General features: G+C 41.0%; 2 protein-coding genes across 4 annotated transcripts in view; both read left to right on the plus strand.

Moving 5' to 3' along the window:
• Positions 1–1400: 1400 nt before the first annotated feature.
• ube4a (ubiquitination factor E4A (UFD2 homolog, yeast)) lies at positions 1401–12969 on the plus strand. Its single transcript, XM_054600560.1, is given in 21 exon segments — positions 1401–1529; positions 2622–2788; positions 2969–3145; positions 4107–4139; positions 4142–4218; positions 4490–4642; positions 4796–4955; positions 5061–5263; positions 5495–5686; positions 5811–6144; positions 6314–6440; positions 6599–6906; positions 7392–7524; positions 7638–7828; positions 8113–8213; positions 8880–8993; positions 9308–9482; positions 9575–9755; positions 9924–10071; positions 10241–10398; positions 10588–12969. Coding segments are annotated over 20 exon segments (3246 nt in total). The 5' UTR covers positions 1401–1529; positions 2622–2643; the 3' UTR covers positions 10724–12969.
• A 1641-nt stretch (positions 12970–14610) lies between these two features.
• The window catches only part of kmt2a (lysine (K)-specific methyltransferase 2A), a 37868-nt gene continuing 29119 nt past the window's right edge, over positions 14611–23359 (plus strand). For all 3 annotated transcript variants that reach the window (XM_054600465.1, XM_054600473.1, XM_054600481.1), the window contains exon 1: positions 14611–14856. In XM_054600465.1, the coding sequence (XP_054456440.1) occupies positions 14611–14856 (246 nt within the window). The remainder of the gene's footprint in view (positions 14857–23359) is intronic.

Here is a 23359-nt window from a genome sequence, read left to right on the forward strand (position 1 = left end):
TATCTCTAAGGAATATATTGGCGATTTCAATCTAGTCAAAGTAAAAAGATATCTAAGATATCTAATCATTTTTCACCTGATCTCTATACACCTGATCTAGGTGTATAGAGAATTAAAAGGTCGGACAAGGAGATAATCCATTAATTACAGCATGTGTAGTATGTATGTTGTGCATCGGACATTGTAATTCATATTTTAGGCCTTTAAGTATCTATTCAAATATTATAACAGTTATGAATTCAACCACTTATGTTTATATATATATATATATATATATATTATATATATATATATATATATATATGTTTATATATATATATATATATATATATACACACACACACACACACACACACACACACACACACACACACACACAGTAAAGGGAGATGCAGTCTGTTGCTGCCCTCTGCTGACGGTCAGCACGCATTCGAGAAAAATCCTAGGACAAGCAGATGAAGACGTCAACTGACCTCACACAGCCAGCGCAGTCTCACAAATCAAATACAATTATTGATTAACAGCTGGGAAATTCGGTTGTTGCAGCAACTCAAAGGCAGCAATAGTACAAATCAATATAGAAAGTACAATAAATAAATAATAATAGGTATGAGAAAAGCGAAAATAGCAATAGAATACAAAATATAAAAAACTATACAAGAGCATATGGAGACAAAAGTTGCAAGGTAGAGAGACATTAGTGTGATATATTGTTATATAATAGCAGCAATATAATAGCAGTAGTCAGCAAATCTATGTTAACTGTGTACATCTACATTTACTCCCTATATACATATTAATATGCACGTGTATCAGACTTAAGTGTGTGCGTTTTTTTCCTTGTCCATTTTATAATTCCAGTTTATTGTATTATAAAAACATTTTAAAATACAGTTTTCTATATGTTTTAATATTTGTGTATATTTATTTACTTCAGTTTATTTTATATAATGTTTCATTTTATCATAGGTTAGGGGTATTATAATTAAAATGTCATACATGTCATTATCACTATATTGATTAAATATATATTTCATTTTATGAATCATTATTATGAAAACAACAAACATTTATTTTGTCAAGCACAAATGGAAATGCTTATGCAGCTACCAGAAAAATAAAATGTATAACAAATGAAGAAAAAAAACAGATGATATGATTTAGTACTGGTAGACTACATTGTTTGTCAGTATTAACATAGAGTGGTAGAATGGAAGTAGTGTCTTGTCTAATAGCTGATATTCCTCTTACATAACTATAAAGAATCATATCAACAGATATTTACTGAGAGTATAAACTTTCTAATTATTATTCAGGGTTCCATATATTCACTTTCTATAACACAGAGAGGTTGGTGTATTAAACCGTTTTGAATCATGTTCTCATGTGTTGCAAACTTGCTCAGCAAAGCAGACACTCCGTCGCCTTTTGATGACGTATGCAATTTCAATTTACAGAGGAACTGCCACTGGTTTCGTTGAAGCATTTTAAAAAAAAATCAAAAACACACACTTCTTCCCGTCAAAAAGGTAGGACAGCCCTCTTTATCGACTGTATGCATCATTTAGACTCATCGTTATTGATAATACGCGAAATGCACAGAGCAGTTTATCAAAGCAATGCTGGAATAGAGTCGTGGTGACCCCATGACAGCTTAGCATGCTAACTAGCTAACTAGCTAACTAGCTCTAATGCAGGACGCCCGGTGCTGCTAGCTAACGTTCACCCTGCTAGCTAGCTAGCCAAGTAGCTAAAGGTGCTACTACATTGCTTAAAGGGGGACATGACACGTTTTGAATAGCGTGATAGCGGATAGCCGGAGAGCTAGCGGCACAAAGTGACACGCGCATGTAACTAAACTGGAGTGACTGGTAACCGTGACAACACATGGTAACGTTCTTTCTCAGAAGAGGTGAGGACTGATGGAACATCCAGTGTAGATTTGCTATGGTGACATGGAGAGGATTTAACTAGGACAGTAATATCCACAGTTTATTGTGACCAGTGTCAGGAGAGAAGAACAAAAAGTAATGTTTGCAGAATTGCACATATGAGACTTCTGTAAAAAGTAGACTGGAGTTTGGGGGGGCAAAATACAGCTGTATAAACTGGGCAGTCAGGGGCATTCAATCCTGGAGGCAGTGATGCTACATTAAGGATTCTGAATGCCTTAAATCCTTCAAGAAGTCAGGGGATCTGAGACATAATGTCCTGTCTTAACTTGGAGATGATACGCTTCTCCACCAGTTGCTCTGAGAAGACATTTTTTAAGATCTGGAGACCAATTTTTGACATCACACCAAAACCACATACCATGACTTGCGATCTAACTCTCCCCTTGACATCAAACAAACTCTTGACTTAATAGAAATAGCTAATTTTTTATTTCTAGATATTGTGCCTTAATACTATTATAGACAATCAAGGGTATGGGGTGATTAGGGGGGCTAACATTCATTGTTGTTATCTTCATATGAAACTACATTGGTGTATATTTTATAGCAATGTGGAATATAGACTTACTCAGCCCTGAGAATATTTGCTGAAAACTTCAGTGAAAAGATGATCAAAAGAAAGAATTCCATTGCCACTTAGTTGTCGTGTCCGCATCGCTCCTTAAGGCTGGGATCTTGGATGGAGTGAATGTTGAGCCCCAATGAGATGACTGACCAGGGCAACAACAACCAGAACATCTCCTGCAACCCCTTTGCTGCCCTCTTCGGCTCTCTGGCTGATGCCAAGCAGTTTGCGTCAGGCCAGAAACCAGATCAATCTGCTGAACCACCATGTGAGTAGAGTTACCCGAGCTCAAAAATGTGGTTCATAAAAAAAAATGCATTTACATATATAATTTCAGTGCAAAAGAAGCATCAGCATTTTGTATTTCTTGTAAGTATAGGTCATAGTTACATCTTGTTTAAATGGATCCACATGGTTTCACATTTACCCTCTGTATCTTGTGTCACAGTGGAGGACTCGGCAGAGAGCCAGTCAGAGTCAGAGAACTCTGTGTCAGACAGCGTTGATGACAATGACGACTCCGTGGCAGAGATCAGCCGCTCCTTCCGGTCCAGGCAGGAGCTGTGTGAACAGCTCAATGTCAATCACATGATCCAGCGAATATTTCTCATCACCCTGGACAACAGTAAGTAAAACGAGGAAAATAATCTGACTTTGGTCCTTCATTTATACCCCTTTCATACAACATATGTACGTAGGGTGCAGGTCTATTAAACAAGTGTTGGACCCGTTAATATGAGATGTTAGATAGCCATCACAAAGCTGTCAATTGTAGTGTCATATGTTTTGCTTTGGTCAATGACTGACCTGGGCCTAAGTCTGGTTCCTTGTTTATTAACATATACACAACCTAAAGGTGTGACAGACAAGTGTTATAAGGGGGTTATTCAAAGACCCCTGATTACTGCATATTCACACAGTGCACATACAAGACATTTTACCTACATGACCCGAATATCAAAAGTCAATGGCAGATGGATACCTGATAGTAACACACAAACGGGTCCTCAACCGTAGTTATCTCCTCCAGAAGATATCTCTGCCAGGTGATACAGAGATTGGTCGTGTGTGCGTGAGAGAGTGCGTGTTTGAATGGTTGTGACCTCTTGGGGTTGCAGTGACTCTTTCTCAAAACACCTTTTATTGCCTGGTAGATATTTCAATTGATTGACTGCTGACTCCTCACTCACTACTCTTAACCGGCTCCCTATCGGTAGCGGCTGTTAGTATCGCCGCTGCCCAGCCACTTCTCAGCCGGCTTGCAGTCTTCAGCGATAGTTTTGGCATCTGTCTGGTCTATTTTGCATCGAGAGCCTGGAATCACTGCTGTTTGTGATTGTGTTATTTAAATGACGTACTTATCCCACATATTTGTCCGTTGTGTCTAATCAGAGAGCGAGAGACGAGCAGACACACACACAGAGATAAACGAGCAGAGGAGCAGAATTGTTTTATTTTTTTAACTACAATTAATCAAGTATTCATGCGTAGGGTGGTATGTGTGACTGTTGAGGAGGGTTGTTATGTATAATATGATTTGAGCTTTATTTAAAAAAAAAAACAAAAACTGGTTTTATTCACCCTAGGTGACCCGAGTCTGAGAGGAGGTAATGGGATCCCCCTCGCTGTGTTTACCTGGAGGAGATGGCCGCAGATCTGGATGGACAGGACTGGCTGGACATGGACAACATAGAACAGGTCAGATGTCAATGTGTTTTTTATGTCATCACTGAATTATGTCCATGTCTTCTTTCTCTCCTCATAATAAATCAATAAATGTTTGGTACAGTTGGTGGAGAAATCTCAAAGCAACAACAACAATTTGATTCATTATGTAAGAGATGTATACAGAAATTTAAGGAATCGCTTGACATATGAGGATTATTTTTTATTTTAGGTGCTTAGAAAATATAAGAGTGTGTAAGCAGATGTGCAAAATGTCTTTAACGGCCTGAATTGTTTCTTCCAGGCTCTGTTTAACCGTCTGCTGGTACTCGAGCCAGGAAACAACCTCATCTACATGACGTCATGCAGCGCTGTTAACCTGTCTGCTGACCGTGATGCTGGAGAGAAGTGTGCCATCCCTTACCTCTTTGCTTGTTACCAGAGGGCCAAAATAGAGGTGTTTGCTTTTTCCTACAGGACTGCAATTGTAGCACTTGAATGCAACTATTTTTAGAGATTACCGACTGTTCATAGACTAATCATGTTAATTAAAACATAAAAATAACCCATGCTCTTCCATAATTCATTGACTTGATTCTCTGTGCATTAGGTGAAGAAGGTACCAGAGAAGTTACTGTCGTTTGCTGTGCGTTGTAAGAACCTGACAGTTTCCAACACACGGACAGTTCTGCTCACCCCGGAGATCTACGTCAGCCAGAATATCTACGAACAGCTTCTGGACCTTTTGCTGGAAAGTTTCAATGGCACACGTAGGTTCAGGACTCACGTATTCATCTCATTTCTCTTGTTGTCTTTTGCTAAATCCTTCCCTGAGTTTTCTCCACTCAGTTTCTCACAAAGTTGCTGTGTTTCAGAGCCAGAGGATGTGGTCGAGTTTGTGGAGGAGGTCATTGCTGGCCTGCTCTCTGACCAGGAGGTGCGCACCTTCGAGGAGGTGATGGTACCAGTGTTTGATATCTTCCAGGGACGAATCAAAGACTTGGACCTGTGTCAGCCTCTCCTCTACTCCTACCTAGATGTTCTGCTCTATTTCAGCCACCACAGAGATATTTCCAAGGTCAGGAGACACACAGGGATGTTTTCAAATGTTATCGTAGATTTGCCTGTTATTCAGTGCCCACTACTATTCTACTTATATACAATAATAAACAGTAAACACATAATCGTAATCAGATATTCGGTAATGGCATAATATTTCACAGTGCTACCTAAACATTTCTTGTTTGTTTTTTAAGTGCGCCCAACTTTTCAAATCCTTCCCCACAGTTGTTGCTTTTTTTTCTTCTAGGTATTGGTGGAACACATTCAACCCAAAGACCCAGCTAATGGTTTGCAGTACCAGAAGACCCTACTGGGAGCAGTGTTGAGTATCTCCTGCTTGTTGAAAACCCCAGGTGTGGTGGAGGGACATGGCTACTTCCTGAACCCCTCCCGCTCCAGCGCCCAGGAGACAAAGGTCCAGGAGGCCAACATTCACCAGGTACATAGATTCTCTTTGGTTTGATGTTGTTGTTTTGTTTTCCATCTTTAGACATTAAACCATTAAGTGATTGTCAAAGAACAAATGTCTCAGGGCTGATGATGTTTCTCCCCTTGTGTTTCAGTTCATGGGTCAGTTTCATGAAAAGCTGCACCAGATCTTGAAAAATTTGCTCCAGCGATCGGGTGAGACACGCCATCTGCTGCTCTTGTGGTTGGGCAGCTGCCTGCAGGCGAATGCTGGCCGGGCCAAAATATGGGCCAATCAGATGCCAGAGATTTTCTTCCAGATGTACGCTTCAGATGCGTTCTTCTTGAACTTGGGCGCAGCGCTGCTGAAGCTGTGCCAGCCCTTCTGCAGGCCGCGGTCACCCAAACTGCTCACTTTCAACCCCACCTACTGCGCCCTCAAAGAGCTGAGCGAAGAAGAGCGGCGCAATCGCAATGTTCACGTTACAGGTTAATAATATATGTGTAAAAATTATCGTCATAACCTTTCCCTTTTAACATTTTAAATACATTTTTATGTATCAGTATTAATACAGCTGCTCTGGTGTTTGTTTTGCTTTTATAAGTGTTTATAGTACTACGTTTAATGACTAAATGAGCCCTCGATGTCTTATACCAGGTCTCGACAAGGAAACCTGTTTGATCCCTGTGCCCCCTCAGCAGCCGATGGAGTCTGCGCAGTCCTACAGCCTACTGACTGAAAACCTCATCCTCACCCAACTCACCCTGCACCTTGGCTTCCACAGGTACCTTCAAACAAGCGGCAGCACAACTTCCATGAATATGTTAAAGAGTTTCTTTTCTCACAGATCCCTAAGAAATGCAGAGGGCTGTATGTTCCTCATCATAGCGTTTGTCAGCAATAACCTGTATTGTCCTGTTCTGTTTGTGTCCATGCACCCAGACTCCATGAGCAGATGGTGAAGATGAACCAGTCCCTCCACCGGCTCCAGGTGACATGGCAGGAGTCCCAGCGAACAGGCAACCCGATGTCAGAGCAGCTCCTGGAGCAGTTTGAGCGTCTGATGATTGTTTACCTGTCAACCAAAGCTGCCACCACGCAGCCTGCAATGCTGCAATGCTGCCTTAACCTCCAAGCTTCCACGGCTGCTCTGCTGGTTCAGCTTGGTGTGGGGAACCAGGGGCCTGAACATGTAGCACTCAGTTTCCCCCTGTCCTCGTTACAGAATACTGTGCTCTGCTATGTACCAGGTAGGTTAAATCCGAAAGCCCAATTCAAGCTTTGTTTGTCAGACTGAACAGGGGAGTCTGAACTGTAATTCTCCTAATTTTCTCAGGCTTGAATAGGGTCAGGTCTATTCAGTTTTTGTTCTTTTTTTACCTCTAAATTAGAGCATGTGAAACATGGTGTTGTGTTAACAAAAGCTGCTTTCCAATAAAGCCAAAATATTATATAAAAAAAAAAAAGAAACATAAATGTGACAGCATTTATCCCTTGATCTAATTTATTAACATTTCACACCATCTTATTGTAAACATTTTTTCATAATGATTTCAGGTCATGTGAAAAATTTCAATTAAAATACTTTTGTAACTGATGCCGATGGTACAAAATGTTTTGAAATTACTGCAGCTCTGCATGTAAGGAAGTGGGTTGTCACTTTTCGTACAGTTATTCATCATGCTGATTATTCCTATAACAAAAGTCATAACTTAAGTTTGCCTTTCTCTGTCAGAGTTTTTTGCAGAGAACTTGGGAGATTTTTTCATCTTCCTGCGTCGATTTGCTGACGATGTTTTGGAGAGTTCTGGAGAAAGTCTGGAGCAGATTCTTAACTTCATCACTGTCTTCATGGGCAACGTAGAGAGGTACATGTCTTAATCTATCATGTCAAGATTAGCGATGCCCAGTGGGGCTTGAATGGTGCAAACCATCTTGGACTTTTTTTGCTTCAATCTCCTTTGTCCTGTTTGCACAACAGGATGAAGAACCCTCATTTAAGAGCAAAGCTTGCAGAGGTCTTAGAGGCGGTGATGCCCCACATGGAGCCGGTGACTCCCGGTGCTGCTCAGCCAATCGTGTTCCAGCGAGAGAGAGTCTTCTGCTCTTATAGACATGCAGCTCAGCTGGCTGAGTCCCTCATCACTGTGTTTGTAGACATTGAATTCACAGGTATTGTATTCCTCCCAGGTTTTGATTTGCTACTGCTAGTTGTAGATGGAAGCAGCATTGAACTGTTGAACCGTATTGGATAAAGCCACATTCAGATCGCTTAACAGGTGCTGTTACAAGTATGCACACTTCAGTTTAAAAATAACCTATTCAAAGGCTGTCTTTGATCAAAACCACACACAACATTTACAGTAAAAGTCAAAGTAAAACTGGCTCTTGGGATCATTTCGGTAGTTATTTAACAAATATTTTAGGTTAATGATCAAGTTTTCCTGTGTTTTCAGGTGATCCTCATCAGTTTGAACAGAAATTCAACTACAGACGACCCATGTATCCCATCCTCAAGTACATGTGGGGCAAAGATACCTACAGAGAGAGTATCACGGTAATAGGAAACTGGGGTCTTGAGATTTTTCCTCCAACTAAACTGTTTTCAAAATTTAAGATAGTGGTATGATGATTTTATTTATGAATTTCCAAAAAGAGACTCAGAGGTGTCGTTGCTGTGAAACTTTTGGGTGCACCTGACACTCCTCAAAAATTGTATGATGTCCCTAACATGTGGCTTGCTTTCCCAATCGCTAGAAAGAATCTCCTTGAACCCATTTTTTTAAGAATAGCAACACCTTAAAATTCATTGCAGAGTTTATGCAGGGCATTTTTTATCAATAGTAGAAACAGATTGTTAGTAAGCAGCAGATAAACGTATAACCTGTTTTTCCTCACTCTCCCATCACATATCATTCCAATTCTGGTCTATTGTGAGAGGAGTAGTAATGTAGAAAGGTTGAGGAAAAGGGGAGGAAAATAAATGCCCTTCGATTGACTGCTAAACTGTCTAGAATGATTCATTATATTTCACTCAATGCACTCAATGAGATTGGCTTTGGCCCATTGTGACCCACAAACGCTGTTATTGTAAAAGCAACAGAATGGATTAGGGCAAAAAGCATGGTTTTATTACCAGGTGACTATATATAAGGAAACTGTAGTTTATTTAGCAGGTTGCTCCCAATGTGCTCCTCATGTAGTTTGACGTCTCTTGTTTCAGCATTTGGCGCACTATGCATCTGAGAACCTGGAGGCCATGAACCCCCCTCTGTTCCTCAGGTACCTCAACTTACTGATGAATGATGCCATCTTCCTACTGGATGAGGCAATTCAGGTAAGATCACCCATACATGCAAAACTTAACACCGATTTTTGGCAAATAAGCTTTTCCATCACATTACTATTATGTAGTATATAGTAAACAACCATAATGTTTTTACTTCTGTTTGTCTGGTGTTTAGTCAATGTATTACTTTGCATTTGATTGGTGATAAAGTACAAGCACATTATTTTGTTGAATGGGGATATAAACTTGCCTTTCAAAAATGTTAATTGATATAATTTGTCATGACTAATAACTTGTTTATTAATTCTAGCTGTGTTTTTTTAGAAGTAGTCAGTTTTAACGTACATTTTCTCATCTTTTAGTACCTGAGTAAAATCAAGGTTCTGCAGTTGGAGCGGGATCGAGGTGAGTGGGAAGGCCTGGCCCCCGATGCCCGAAGAGAGAAGGAGTCAAGCCTGCAGATGTTGGGACAGTTGGGACGCTTCCACAACATCATGTCTAATGAGACCATCGGCACACTGGCCTTCCTCACCTCAGGTCAGGCAGCAAAGATATGCTTCTTCACATATATTCACTCATTTAAAGTTGGTCTTTATTGATTCCATGTGTGTTTTTCTCATTTCCCTCAGATATCAAGGGGATCTTTGTGCACCCCTTCCTGGCTGAGAGGATCATCTCTATGCTGAATTACTTCCTTCAGCACCTGGTGGGTCCGAAGATGGGTGCTCTTAAAGTCAAGGACTTCAGTGAGTTTGACTTCAAGCCCCAGCAGCTTGTTTCGGACATCTGCACCATCTACCTGAATCTGGGGTATGTTGTGAACACTCCTCTTTGTGGAAATCTCTTTTTTATATTTTCTTGTTAAAACTCGTGGTTTTATTGGTGCCATATCCTCAGGAGCAGAAATACTCACATTGCTAAGTATGATAACTATTGTGGTTTCCAATTTAAAAAACAATGTTTTTCTGTCTTTGGCAGTGATGAGGAGAATTTCTGTGCTACAGTTCCAAAGGATGGACGATCGTACTCTCCTACCCTCTTCACCCAAACAGTTAGGGTACTGAAGAAGATAAACAAGCCCGGGGACATGATTGTGGGTTTTGGACTCCTTGCTGATAAAATAAAGGTATAATTTGACTTGGTAACTGTTTTTCAGATAACACTAGAATATAATTATGTCTTATTTTTTTTTTTTTTTTTACAAATCTTTGTTTCATGAATCGGAGCAGTGATCTCCGTGGTGAATACAGGTGGGATCACTCAAAAAGTGTGTTGTCATTGTGCATCTGTTTTAGTCCCATGCAGATAGACAGCAGCAGGAAGAGGAGACATATGCGGACGCCCCAGATGAGTTCTTGGACCCCATCATGTCCACTCTGATGCTAGATCCTGTTCTTCTCCCTTCCTCCAATGTCACAGTTGACCGCTCAACTATAGCAAGGCATCTCCTCAGGTTAGTTACTTCCTTCAAGGCAATGGAAGTCTTTCTAGATGATTGTCATTATTTGTCTTTTCTGTGAGCAGAGAAATTTGGATATCTGCGTCTTTTATTGTGATCTTTTGTAAGATATTAAACTTGTGGATGAGATGCAAACACAAATACTTAATATGTAACTATTGATTCATTATGTCCTCCTCGCAGTGACCAGACAGACCCTTTCAACCGCAGTCCTCTAACCATGGACCAGATCAGGCCAAACCAGGAACTCAAACAGCAGATCTTACAGTGGCTGGATAAACATAAGCAGGAGAGGCTGCAGCTGGGACCGAGTGGCTAGCCAGCCAGTGATCCCTCGCTGTGACAAACAATGACTGCGTCCCTGTTTTCTTTACCGGCTCACATCTCGAGTGCTCCTCTGCTTCTTGGCTAATCCATGGTGTGCTTGCCTGTGGATTTCTTCTGACTTCTCTGGTCAGACTAACATCGCATTAGCCTTTTCATGCAGCCTTCACGCTCAGTGGATTCTATCCGCGACAACAACAGTCCAGCGAACTGTAGCCCGCCAGCTGGTGACTACTTCAGTTTCCTTACCAATCCATACAGTAGCTGTTCGACTCCCATGATGCCCTATGGTAACATAAGTAGGGCGATTCAACTGCTGGTTCCTTTTCTCCCTGAATACTGTGTATTAATTAGTTATTATTACAATCAGAACTGAGGCCAGAAGTATCATTTTCAACAGGACTTGTTGAATGTACTCTATGAACTCCTCACGACCACCTGGCCCTAATCACGTTTTATACTGCAAGGTAAGCATTTTTGGGAACTCTTAAGGTAAAACATGGATGGAACTGTTTATGATTTGATATTGATTTGACCTTGATGAAGAAAACATTATGCACGGCCTTTTGAAGTTCTTGAACACCCTACATTTCAGCTCTTGTGGTCAAATATCAAGCAGCATTGTAAATAACATTTGCAATTAAAGGCAAGGCAGAGGCAAAACTATTTTTAATTGTGTGGGACTTTTATTTTAGTGGAAATAATTGTTCAAAATCGTGTTCACTGTATTAAGACACCTAAAGCACAAAACCATACTGTGAACACTATTTCTCTGTATTTTAACATCTATACTAAAGTCTCTTCACATCTTCACGTGCACCTGCTTTAATCAAGCACTAATTACAAAGTCAATAATGGGATCTGAGAGCTTGCTAACTAATAGGTTGTTGGATATAAGGATTTAAAACTCTGTTTCAAAAGTGTGGCATTGATGGACACTATTGTTGAGTTTGCTTCCACTACAAATGAATATTAATTGACAGTGTAGTAAAGTGTTTAGTCCTCAGAAAAACATTTTTGCTCACGATTTGTCTAAATTGTAGTCACCAATTTTAGAAAGCTCCATTCAGAGCTACAGAAGACATAATGCAATTGAGTTTGCCGGCTGAGTAGTACTCCTAATGACAAGTAAACTGATCCTCCTGTTTAAAATCTGTTAAGTGGCCCTTTGAGACTCTAATCGTTTGCACAAAAAGACTTCTCCTAGCACAGAAAGGCAAGAAGATACTATCAAAACACTGCTTTCGATATCAAATTCCATTTGTTCAACCTGCAGAAAACATGATGGCTATTCCTGAAATGATATGAAATGTCTCCTAGACTGTCCACCAAAGTCAAACTGACTAGATCTGAGGAGAAAAATAAGCAATGCATTCTCAATGCCTAGTTTTAACAACAATTTTGAGATGGCAAATCTAAATGAACAGCAAGTCTAAACAGCTGCTGATTTATCAGTGCATCTTTGACTGAGCGTAAATGTTCTCAGGTTGATGTTTCCAAACTCAAATCTTGTAGCGAATCACGTGCTTGCAAACATATATTCTGGCTAGTTAATTTCCAATATGTTTAAATATCACAAAGTTTTCTCAATTTACTCATATCCACCTGTAATTTTGTTCAATTTTAAGATCTTTACAAAGACCACATTTTTTGTGATTGAACTAAAAAAAGCCCAAATGTATGGTGTTCAATAATATTTGGTTGGCAGTGTATACTGTGTAATAATCATTGTCATCCTTTAAATGAACATTCAGCTGATTAACAGATGTATCCTGATCTAGCATTTTGAACTGATTTTTGTTGTTGTGTGCAAGCATAGTATCTTAACATGTGGGCAAACAAATGATCAATAGAATCGGTGCCTAAAACCAAGAGCCTTGTCGTAAATGTCAACGAACGAGGATCTGACTCGTTTCATAGTCTGACGAGACATAATTATGAGTTTGTTTGTTTAGGACATACGGGGAGCTGTGGGTAGAATACTAAAGACAGAAAAAGATAACCTGTTTTTGAGTGGCTTTTGAATTAAATGTATTTAATTCAAAATCAAGTGTGGTTGTATAAAATGATAAAATGTGAGAGAAAGATTACGTATTTGTTGGCATGCTCTCATTCTGTATGTTGAATATCTACCACCTGAATGATTTCATGGGTTAAATTATAATGCAATATTTTTGTTTTAATTGTGATTATAAAATGTTTATTTTGGATGTACAGTATGATTAAAAACTAAAAACTAATGTGCGTTATATAAGATATTGATACGTTTGCTTTATTTCAGTCTCTTTCAGAGTTCAGTCCATTGAAGCATACTTAGGAAGTCCCCATTGGCCGTCTAGGCTATAGAGTCCTTCAGGAATGAGTCCTAATAAGTTAACATTTTTGCTCTTCCGGGATCCCTTGTCTCGAAATCAATGGGTTTTTTGGTAGGGATTTAGGGTTTAATGCCTGACATAAGGTCTATGGTAAACAAGCTGCTTACGAGATTTTAACATTTTGATCTACGATTTCAAATATAACAGTAGATACCCCTGACAGGAAGTTTGAAGCTCTGAAGTGTCTTAAAAAGGTGGCTAAATGAATCTACAAAATGCGGTCAAGGTGTGGTTTGTTTATAGCCTAACATTAGGTTTTTACTCCTGGCTATTGCATTGCACTTCAAAAAACATTTAAGGGGTGTTCATATGTTACGATTATCACGCTGAACCAAACGTGTAAGCATAATTGACTTGTGTATGCCACAAAACTTATTTTCTGCAATAATTCAAAATACAATGAAAAAATAGCATTGGATTTGTGTCAGGGGAACCAGTGTGATTATAACTTCAGGGGTCGACTTACAGAAATATCTATTATATCTACTATATATTAAATAAGTATAATGTGTATGTATGTATATATATATATATATATATATATATATATATATATATATATATTTAATATATATATATATAATATATATATATATATATATATATATATATATATATATATATATATATATATATATATATATATATATATAAAATAAAAAAATTCTGCTCAGGATTTTACAGGGAACGAGTGCAGAGAAGCTAATACGGAAGTAACACGTTCTCTTTTCCTAGCTTTTGTAAGTGAACGTGCCGCAACAACTGTAGAGTCTAAAGACACGTATTGAGCAGGCTGATAAAGAGTTGCAATAACTTAGTTTAGAGGTAAAAAATTAATGGATTTGCAACTCTGTGAAAGATATTACTTGGATCAGTGATGTCCCAAAGCCCTGCCTGGAGAACTTGCGGTCCAGAGCATAGAGACCAGGACCAATACCTTTTTTATTTTTTTCAGCTTCATGCATTTCAACAAATATTTTTTTTTAAACGACAATTCATCTTATAAAAGGGTGTAATAATAAGGGTGGTGTTGGCAGTGGGGCAGCAGAGCAGTACTCCTCCCTAGGGTGCAGAAACCATTGCAACGCCCCTGCCTTAATAACACATAAGTTCAGGTTACTATTACAAAACTTTTTTTTGCTCATAGTCTGTATTTCGTTACCTTGTATTTTAGCTGAATCTGTTAAAAAAGCTTCTCACTTTCATGGTTCGGTAAACCACACCACAAGGTAACGGTCTGCTCCTTCCTTGTGATTCAAGTGCGAGGCACCTTTCCCGGGCAAAGCCCCTGAACCTGATTTGGATTCGCCCATGCAGACTGAGAACAGGGCCGCTGAGGAGAACGCGTTGTCGGGGTTTCTGGAGTTCCGCCCCGCAACCTGCATAACGCCGCGTCGGCCAGTGGGAGCGGGGCGCTGTGGTAGAGGTTGTTTATGTGGAGTGCTGGGTTAGGGTTCCGCCCACCGAGGTATCTCTGATCGCAGGGCAGACAGGCAGAGAGTGTAAAATGGCGCACAGCTGTCGGTGGCGGTTCCCCGCTCGGCCCGGAGGGAGCTGCAACTCCGGTACCGGGAGGAGAGCGGGCCGAATCAGGGTTACTGCCTCTCTGCGGAGCGTCTCGGGAGCCCACCCTATCGCAGCCGGGCTCGGACCCGGTTTCGACGCTGCACTACAGGTCTCGTCGGTTATCGGGAGCAACCTGCAGAAATTTCGGGATGTTTTGGGGGAATCGAGTGACTCGAGCAGCGGGGAGGTAAGCACGGGACCGGACGGGGAGCAGCCCGATGGTAACCATGGAGCTTCGGTTGGTCGACCGCAGCAGACCGTTTCCTACATTCTAAACGAAGGAGCTAACGGTTACTCTCCAGCCGTTGACCATCTTTGCCTCCGAACGTTGGAGTGTGGCTACGAGCAAACTTGTCATTTCCAGGATGCTCTGTTAACTTTCAGTTGGTTGTGTGGCCTTTTAAACTCCACAGTAACGCGTTACGATCTGAACTTTAGTTACAAACAACACACAAACAACCAAGTGGTTATCAGATATTTTATCTCAAAGGACCAACTGGAGAGAAAGTTTTTTTTTTCTTCAGGCTACATCCACACTGATGCTAACGTTAGTCGGCTAGCCCGACCAAAACACTGGAGGAGCCCCGGTGTTGTCCGGTCCAGTACAACACACAGTGCAGTTAGAACGTTGCGTGACGTCACCATTACAACTGATCTACTACTTACCTGTTAGCTCTCGTGACGTTAGCTCGATATAAAGCCTTCTCGTTCATGTTACGATACGTCAACACAGTAAAAGTTATCGCCCCGCATTGAGCGTGAATGTCAAATTAAGCGCTGCTCATTAATCACCTACCTCATTATGTTTTGATATTACTAGTACACACTCTTAATAGCTTAGTAATAATAACGTGGGCTCGAGGGGCTGGCGGTTTGCGGTGAGGTGTCAACCGTCCAGCGCGAGGCTCGGCTAACGTAGCTGATTGGTTAGCTCGCATGCTAGCTGTCTACACCTCCACAGCTAACACCAGCCGCTCGTGAGCGGTGTTTATAAAGTGCAGGTTTCCTCAACATTGGGGGGTAACTGTGTTCATCAGTGTTTCCTGCGTTAAAGCAGTGCAGCTGAAGTTGTCTGAGCCCGGACACCACACTAAATCATTGCTGCTGGTCGGTGTTAAGCTAGGAGGCAGCTACCATGCTACGCACTACGCCACGCTAGCCACCGGGGCTGGTGCTGATGCATAGGAAAATGGGAGGTGGTGGACATGTTTTCCCCTTCTCTACACAGCCAGTGCGAGTCTATCACCAACATAATAATATCGGGGTTGCAATGCTGGCAGAGACCGAGTGCTACACCAGCCACACTCTGGTTTGTTATTAAGCTGATATCTGCACGGTCTTGCTGTAGGATTTGGCTTTATTTATTTATTCATTTATTTATTTATTTTCAGCAGAAAAGGAGACTTGCTAGTGACAGTGCGCATGCAGGGCTGGCTACAATAACAACGAGCCTCTTCTTGACGGACCGTGTGATGTGGGGGTGTGTTCGCCTTAGCGAACTACCATCTTCCTCCTCCATGATGAGCAGCGTGCGTTCATTGCAGTGGGAGTAACGCTACACTGTGTGGGGATGTTTACCACCAGCTCCAGGGCTGCACACACTGCTTATTTGGTTGAAGCACAGCAGTATTTGCATGCATGCTAGTTAGCCATTTAGGTTGTTTTTTAATTTATTTATTATGAACTTGAAAATATGCTTCAATTGTTTACATACATTTGAATCAGGATTTTGGAGATGATCAAAGCTATTTCTATAGTGTAGTAGTCAGACTTAATGTATTTAACATCAAGGTTTCATGATATTCTAGAGAAATATCATATTTGTAAGCTAAATCATTTCTTAAGTAATAAGGAGTCACTCCGACCCCTTGCTCGTAAAGAATAGCAGTAATGGCAGTATAGCAGTGCTTTGGATGCGTGTAGATTGTCTTGACTATTAATTGACTATGGAAATTGGATAATGCGGGATGTGTGCACAAAGCATTCGGATTTCATTGATTTTGAAGTACATTTGTATTTACGATCCATGCTTTATGCTTTTCTGAACTTGAAATATCAGTTTTGTGTTTTAAATGTGTTATTTAAAGCTTTTTTAAGTCCCTCCCACCACTACTCTGAAAGACTGACAATGGGTGAGAGTATAACACTATTTTGGATGAGTACAAAGACATAAAATCTCAATGCAACTTGAATCAAATGACGATTACAGACACACAATAGTAATTTCCTTGAGTTTTATTATATTGTGCTTTACATCACAGCTTTATGATATTTCAGAGAAACATTAATGTTGTGTGAAACATCCTCTTAATAGGCAATTTGCTTTTGATGTAGTTAGAAATTACGCCTTCCCATAGCAGTATTTGGGATGTGTGGAGACAGACGGGACCATTAAATCCCCATGGAACCTGAAGCCTATGGAAGTTGCGGACACAGCATGGTGATTTCATTGAGAGGCTGTGTAGTGCCTGTCTGGCCAGACCAGGGCAGGATTGTTCAGGCTCACTGCAGCCTGCTGAGCTCACAGGGCGACCCTGAACAGAGCGCCAGCCGGACACTTGGCTACCCCTCCTTCCTCCATCCAGGCAGAAAGACCCAAATCCACTTCAGACAAACACAACCCCGTCTGAGAGGCAGAGCAACTTTTCTTCTGACAGCTGCCACTTTGGAATGGATTACTAAGCCTATTGGGTGACTCAAAAGGGCGTTTGTCGGCTGTTGCTGTCCAAATGAAGGCATTTGTTAGCTTTTGTGTGTGTGTGTGTAGGGAATTCATTTTCTTGATCTGGCCAAATTGCCGCATCTTATTTTGGTGCAGTCCATGCAGATTATTTTATGAATGTATGACCTTATCCCCTCGATAACCTCAACCACAACTTCACTGTCCAGCTCATCAGACTTTGCATGATTTTTCCCTTTTTGTTCTTGGTCCATTATATCTTGCCTTCTGCTGCATCTATTCCACTCACATATTACCAGTGTTTAATCATTCATACAGAAGTGCATCTGAATAGATGTATCAACCCAAATGTCTCTTTGCCTCACTGGTTTGAGAGAAATAGTGTGTTTGAGCGGAAGGGGCTTCAGTCCAGCAGGTGTTTGGCCTATTTAAATGGAAGACCCCCATCCACCCCCCACCCGCTTACCCATCCCCGAGACAGCGTGTGGATTGGAGCAGGAAGCTTTGTGTCTGCTTTTATTCCAGCTCTCACAAAGTGCGGGCGGCTGAAAGAGCACAGGCAGGGATATCAAAGAGTGCGGGGCGACCCCCCTCCTCCCAACGGGACAACGCTGGGTGGAGAATTAGTCACAGACCCTCCCATCCATGGCTTTATTCTGCTACAGCAGAATGCTTTAGGAGTTGCCTGACTGGGAGAAAGGCGGCAATTGTGTTGTCTTTCTTACTCTTTGTGTGTGTCTGTGTGTGTGTGTGTGTGTGTGTGTCTATGTGTGTGTATGTATGGTGGTAGGGGTGTCAGACTTTATGTCCCCTATTGCACTCAGGAGTAGGCGTGTCTTCTTTGTCTTTATTTTGATTAGAACTTCAATTCAAGCTGCCTACTTGGGTGGGTAGGAGGGGGTGTTTGTCTGTGGGTGCCTGCCAGCCAGCAGGAGTGTGTGTGTGTGTGTGTTTGTGTGCGTGTGTGTGAGAGAAAGAGTGAGAGAGACACACCATGCACACGTGCCAATCAGTGTGTTTGTCTTTATCCATTGACTGTCCTCGTCTCCTTATGTGCGAGGTGTAGGAAGAGGAGTCATCTTGCCACGGAAAGTGTTTGTTTTGGTCTGTGTGCTGTCGAGCAAATGTGAAACAGTTGCACCTAGTGTTGGGACACTTGAAAAAACAAATGTCCACCTTTTGCTCTGGGCTGACAGGTCACAAGGCATTGCCACTGTGTACTTCACTCTGGTATAGTGAAGAAGGTATTCTAATCAGTGGCTAAGGACTTTCTCTTTAACAAAACCCTTTGGTATCACTCATGTTTGCTGCTTTTTATACTGGTGTCTGTTGAATTGATTCTTTCAATTCCTCCGTGGCCTTTTTAAAGAGATGTGTCATCAGATGGGCATATCGGAGTATGAGCTCATCACCAATTTACATTCCGGGAAGGGATGAGGCATCATGTCTGTAGAGTAAATCCAAGAGGATAGCTTCCTGGAATGTGTGAAGAGTACAGTTGTTTTCAGACTAGTGGTGAGGAATGACTTCTTAAGATGTTTTCTCTAACATCCAACTGACTGACGGGGTCCTAACCCTGAAAACATAACACATCTTTTTGACATCCCTCTCAAATTCCTGTCCTCATTACTTGTCCTGATGTTTTCCCCTCTCAGGGTGGATACATTTGTTTTGACTTTAAACTCATCGCATTTATTTTTGTAGTAATTTGATGTTGAATGTGATCACATATTTGACATATTGACAGCTCACAGTGGCTTTACAGTCGTAATCAAGGGGTGCTTGTGATGTTGATGTATGAATTTAAGATTATATAAATGTTGCACTCTTTGTATCTCGCAGTTAATAAGGGTGCAATATAAAGGGGGAGTGGGGCAATTGGGCTGTGAGTGAGGCGCTTGTCTTGAGTTTCCAATCCAAATGAAAACATTTTTTACATTATGTTTTTCCCAGTCTTTTATGTTTGCCCTAACACCAAAAAAAATAAAGAGTTTAGATTGTATTTTTTTCTATTTCCCTGTTGCCTTTAGATCGCCACAAAAGCCATCTGTTACATTTTTCAATGGCTTTCCCAACATAAACACAAGGGTTGTTAACTATGTGCATAATCATGTACATAGTTGTCAAATCAATACCAGAAAAAAAAATTGTTGGTTAAATGGCATGAGATGATAAAGCTCACTGTATGATACCACATCAGTGTGAAACCATTTGCAGCATGCATTTGGTGATATTGTTGCAACTTCCGTTTAACACCTGTGAGACGCAGTGTTTCCCCTTGGTTGACTGCCTTGAGGTGGTGGATGAAGTTACTCTCCCCCGATATTTGTCAATCATTTCTTGAAATCCACATGAAACATTCTTCAAAGTTTTGAAGTTCTGAGTTATAAAATATAACGAAATTATGACTGGTATGTTAACTGCATGCAAAATGAATCATAGCACACAAAGCCAAATTCCCTTCTAAGTTACCATATGTATCACAGTATCACTAGTATCACAGATAATAAACAAATTACTGAAAACACTTGCTGCTGATGATTTCACAAGAAGTCGTTAGTCTTTGTGATAAGATCTTGATGGTGGTCATTTTGCTCGCTGCGAAACATGGTAACCTCTAAAGGACCATACCATGTTTGTGTGCTTAACCCATTTAACACTGTTCAGATATATTGTTTTATTAAGTGTTTAAAGTTTTAATGTGAAACCAGCTCGAGGAGTTTTACAATGCCATTTAGATTAGCTAATGTTACCAAAATGTATCAAGTTTTTGTATTGGGTTGTTGGAAAAAGTTGGTTTGAAACATAGCAGTGGTGACATGGATTTTATTACCCCTCTTGCATAGGGATATAAATGATAAGTAGATCAAAAAACAAGGTCAACTGGACTGACATTACATCTTATGAACAATTTAGCAAATGGTGCTTAATAAGTATTGAGGTTTTTATTGGACTGATTCAAAAAAACCACAATATAATGGATCAGCACTTTAATACCTATGTCATAATTGTTATTAAGGCATGGTTCATTTTAGGCAACTTAAATCCCATGGTAAAGTTTTTGAGAGAGTTAATTATGACATGCAAAATGAATCATAGCATACAAAGCCAAATTCCCTTCTAAGTTACCATATGGCCAGTTGCGGGTGGGGTGGGGGGGTGAACTTGTTCTTTTATCTGTTTCTGTTCTTCTTTTCTTTTTTAACTTCTTTATTTGATTACAGTGTTTATGAGCACCTGCAGGCTGTGTGCACAAACTCTTTCTATGAGGACTAACATAGGTGGTTAAAATGCATCTTTATCAATCTTAGTCTGGTATACCATAATCAAGTAATTAAAAAAGAAAATGTGTTTCATAAAGACTCTTGTTAAGCAAGGAATAACTTTTCTTTGGTTAAAGCCTGGTTTATCCTCTGCATTGGAAACTGGTCCCTAATCTGCAGCCCAACGTCTAAAACCAGTTTGATTTCTCCTAAATGTTGTCTTGAAAGGCAGTAAAAGTCCTGGCTTTCTCAGAGTGCAAGTTGCTGTCAAACTGATTTAGAGGCGAGCCTCAAACCATATTCACATCCGTCTCATGACTTTCAGGGACAGTCCCTCGCACCTCCTGAACATTATGTTTCTTCCACAATGACTCAAATGGGTTTTCTTTTCTCTATCTTTTAGCGATTTTATATCAAGTAATTTATGCATTGATCCATTACATGAGTTGTGACAGACCAGCGGGAAGTTGAAAACTGCCCAGATTGTCCTGCTCAGGCTGAGCAAAAGCCATCAAAAATGAAGAAGTTAGACATTTGTGTTCAAAAACATGCTTTGTTTGCACTCTCCTCAGCTGATGAAATAGAAAGTAGAAATAAAGACAAACTCAGGTCATTCCAGGACCCCTCTTACCCAATGCATGTTGCAAGGCAAGGTAGTGCATGAACCGTTCCTTTGCTAGTCTACTACAGTGTTTACTTCTTGAAGTTACCTTCTTGCGCCCGCTCTACTATTGAGCTCATGGTGAGCGTTGCGTTTCACACGCTGCTGCTCGATGCTCAGAAGCCAGTGGGCGGGAATCGAGTGAGCGAGCAATGAGTGAGTGAGTGAATATGTGTTTGGGAGCATGGCAGAGAACAAGAATAAGGGAAAGGGAAAGGGGAGGCTTGTCGTGTGTGGGAGGCCCGTTTAGATCGGGATTTGGCAAGCTTCTGCATGAGCATGTAGAAACCCCGAACCCCCTTTCATCATCATCATCGCTCCCAGGAGACGGCTGCACTCCCTCTGTTGTTGATGGTGCATGTGGTCAAAATGCTGCTTCCTTGTCTCTTTTTTTTTGTCTCTCCTCTTCACCCTCCTCCCACAGCCCTCCTCCTTTTCTCACTCATGTTTGCTCGCTGGCCTCGCCTGTGCTCCCCTCCCCCGCATCCTCACTCCTATGTTCTGCTTGTTTACATCTTGCTGTGCAGTTCACGCGCAGGGTGTGTGTGTGTGTGTGAGTGTTTCTCTTTTTTTTCCCCCCCTCAAACCGCGTGTGAGTGTGGAGGTACACGTGCGCATGTATGCGCGTACATGAACCTGTGCGGTCCCGCTCTATGCGTGTTGTGATGTCATTGACTGCCTCTCTCGCACTATCACAGCGAGTCACAGCCGTCCTTCGGTACTCCGCCCCCCTCCGCTCTGCAACAACACCAACCAAAAGCAGGAGCTTGCTTAGAGAGGAGAGGATGCTGGTATTATACTGAGGAGGGATGAAAAGGAAAGGAAGCATAAGGAGATGAGCAGTGGAGGATGCTGGGATCAGTATTGCCTGCCAGGATAAACAGCACTATTTACCGTTATTGTTGTTTGTTTATATGTAGAACAGATGAAAGACGAGACTTTTGTAGCACACATTTGTGGTTTTAATATATATAATATCCACAGTGTGCATGTTTCAGACACATTTAGGCATGAATTATTCACATTGAGATATGTGTGTAACTCTTAGTTGGTGCAAATCAGTTTGAACACTTGCTTGGACTACACTTGGATAGCAGCTGCTCTACAAACTGGGCCAACGAGACCTCAACTGCATCCCCACACGTTGCTATAAATAAACATGATTAAATGACATTCTCACCTCCACTCTTAAACACACACACTGATTACAAGAAGTAGTGGCACGGATCAGGATACTGAAGATGTTAATCATTCTCTAATGATTGCTCCTTTGCACATCTCAAGGCTTCACTGAGGCATGAGCGGGAGTGTAATAAGTGAAATATCAAGGGCCACTTTTGTTGGTGTTCCTGCAATATGTTTTATTGCATTAGTTCCCAGTGGAAGAACGGGATGGAGTGATGGGTGGAGGGGACAAAGTCAGACTGTCAAAATATAGTATAATATCTTGCCAACGATTTGACGAATGAACTGAATGAAATCGGGTATAGACCTTCATGCTGCTTAGAGGATGACTCCATATGTCTCTGCAGATGCCCATTAATTTAACGTAACAGGCCAGACATGTCCTTCAGTTCAGAAAATCTCTAAAATCAGATGTCTTATCAGCCTCACCTTTCTTTGAGATAAATCGTTACATTACCATGATAACATGGAAAGCGTGCCATACTAATATGGTAAATGTCAGCATGTTATCATGCATACAAATTCATATTCTAAGCGTTAAGACGATGCTGTGCCAACATGTTACATGCTGTGTCAACATCCAGCAGTAGGTGTGTTAACGTGTTAGCATGCTAGATTGTTCCAATAAAGCCTGAACTGTACTGAAGATAAACCCTTTACATGTAGGCAACAGCATTTCTTCTGGTGTCAACCTAAAGCCACATGTCACATTTCTTTGCCTCACTAGTGGAAAGGACATAAGCTGATGGGTAATCAGCATTAAAGCCTCACAAGGCTGCTCACGTGGTTGTAGAGTATAGGCCTCTTTTTCTTCAGTGTGTCTATCTAACTATGACCAACTACCGTAGCAGTTTTCTGTTACCTTAGGGATCAGAAACACCGTGCAGCGGGTTAGTCATCC

This window comes from Anoplopoma fimbria, chromosome 1, assembly GCF_027596085.1.
Source record: "Anoplopoma fimbria isolate UVic2021 breed Golden Eagle Sablefish chromosome 1, Afim_UVic_2022, whole genome shotgun sequence".
Lineage (NCBI taxonomy): Eukaryota > Metazoa > Chordata > Actinopteri > Perciformes > Anoplopomatidae > Anoplopoma > Anoplopoma fimbria.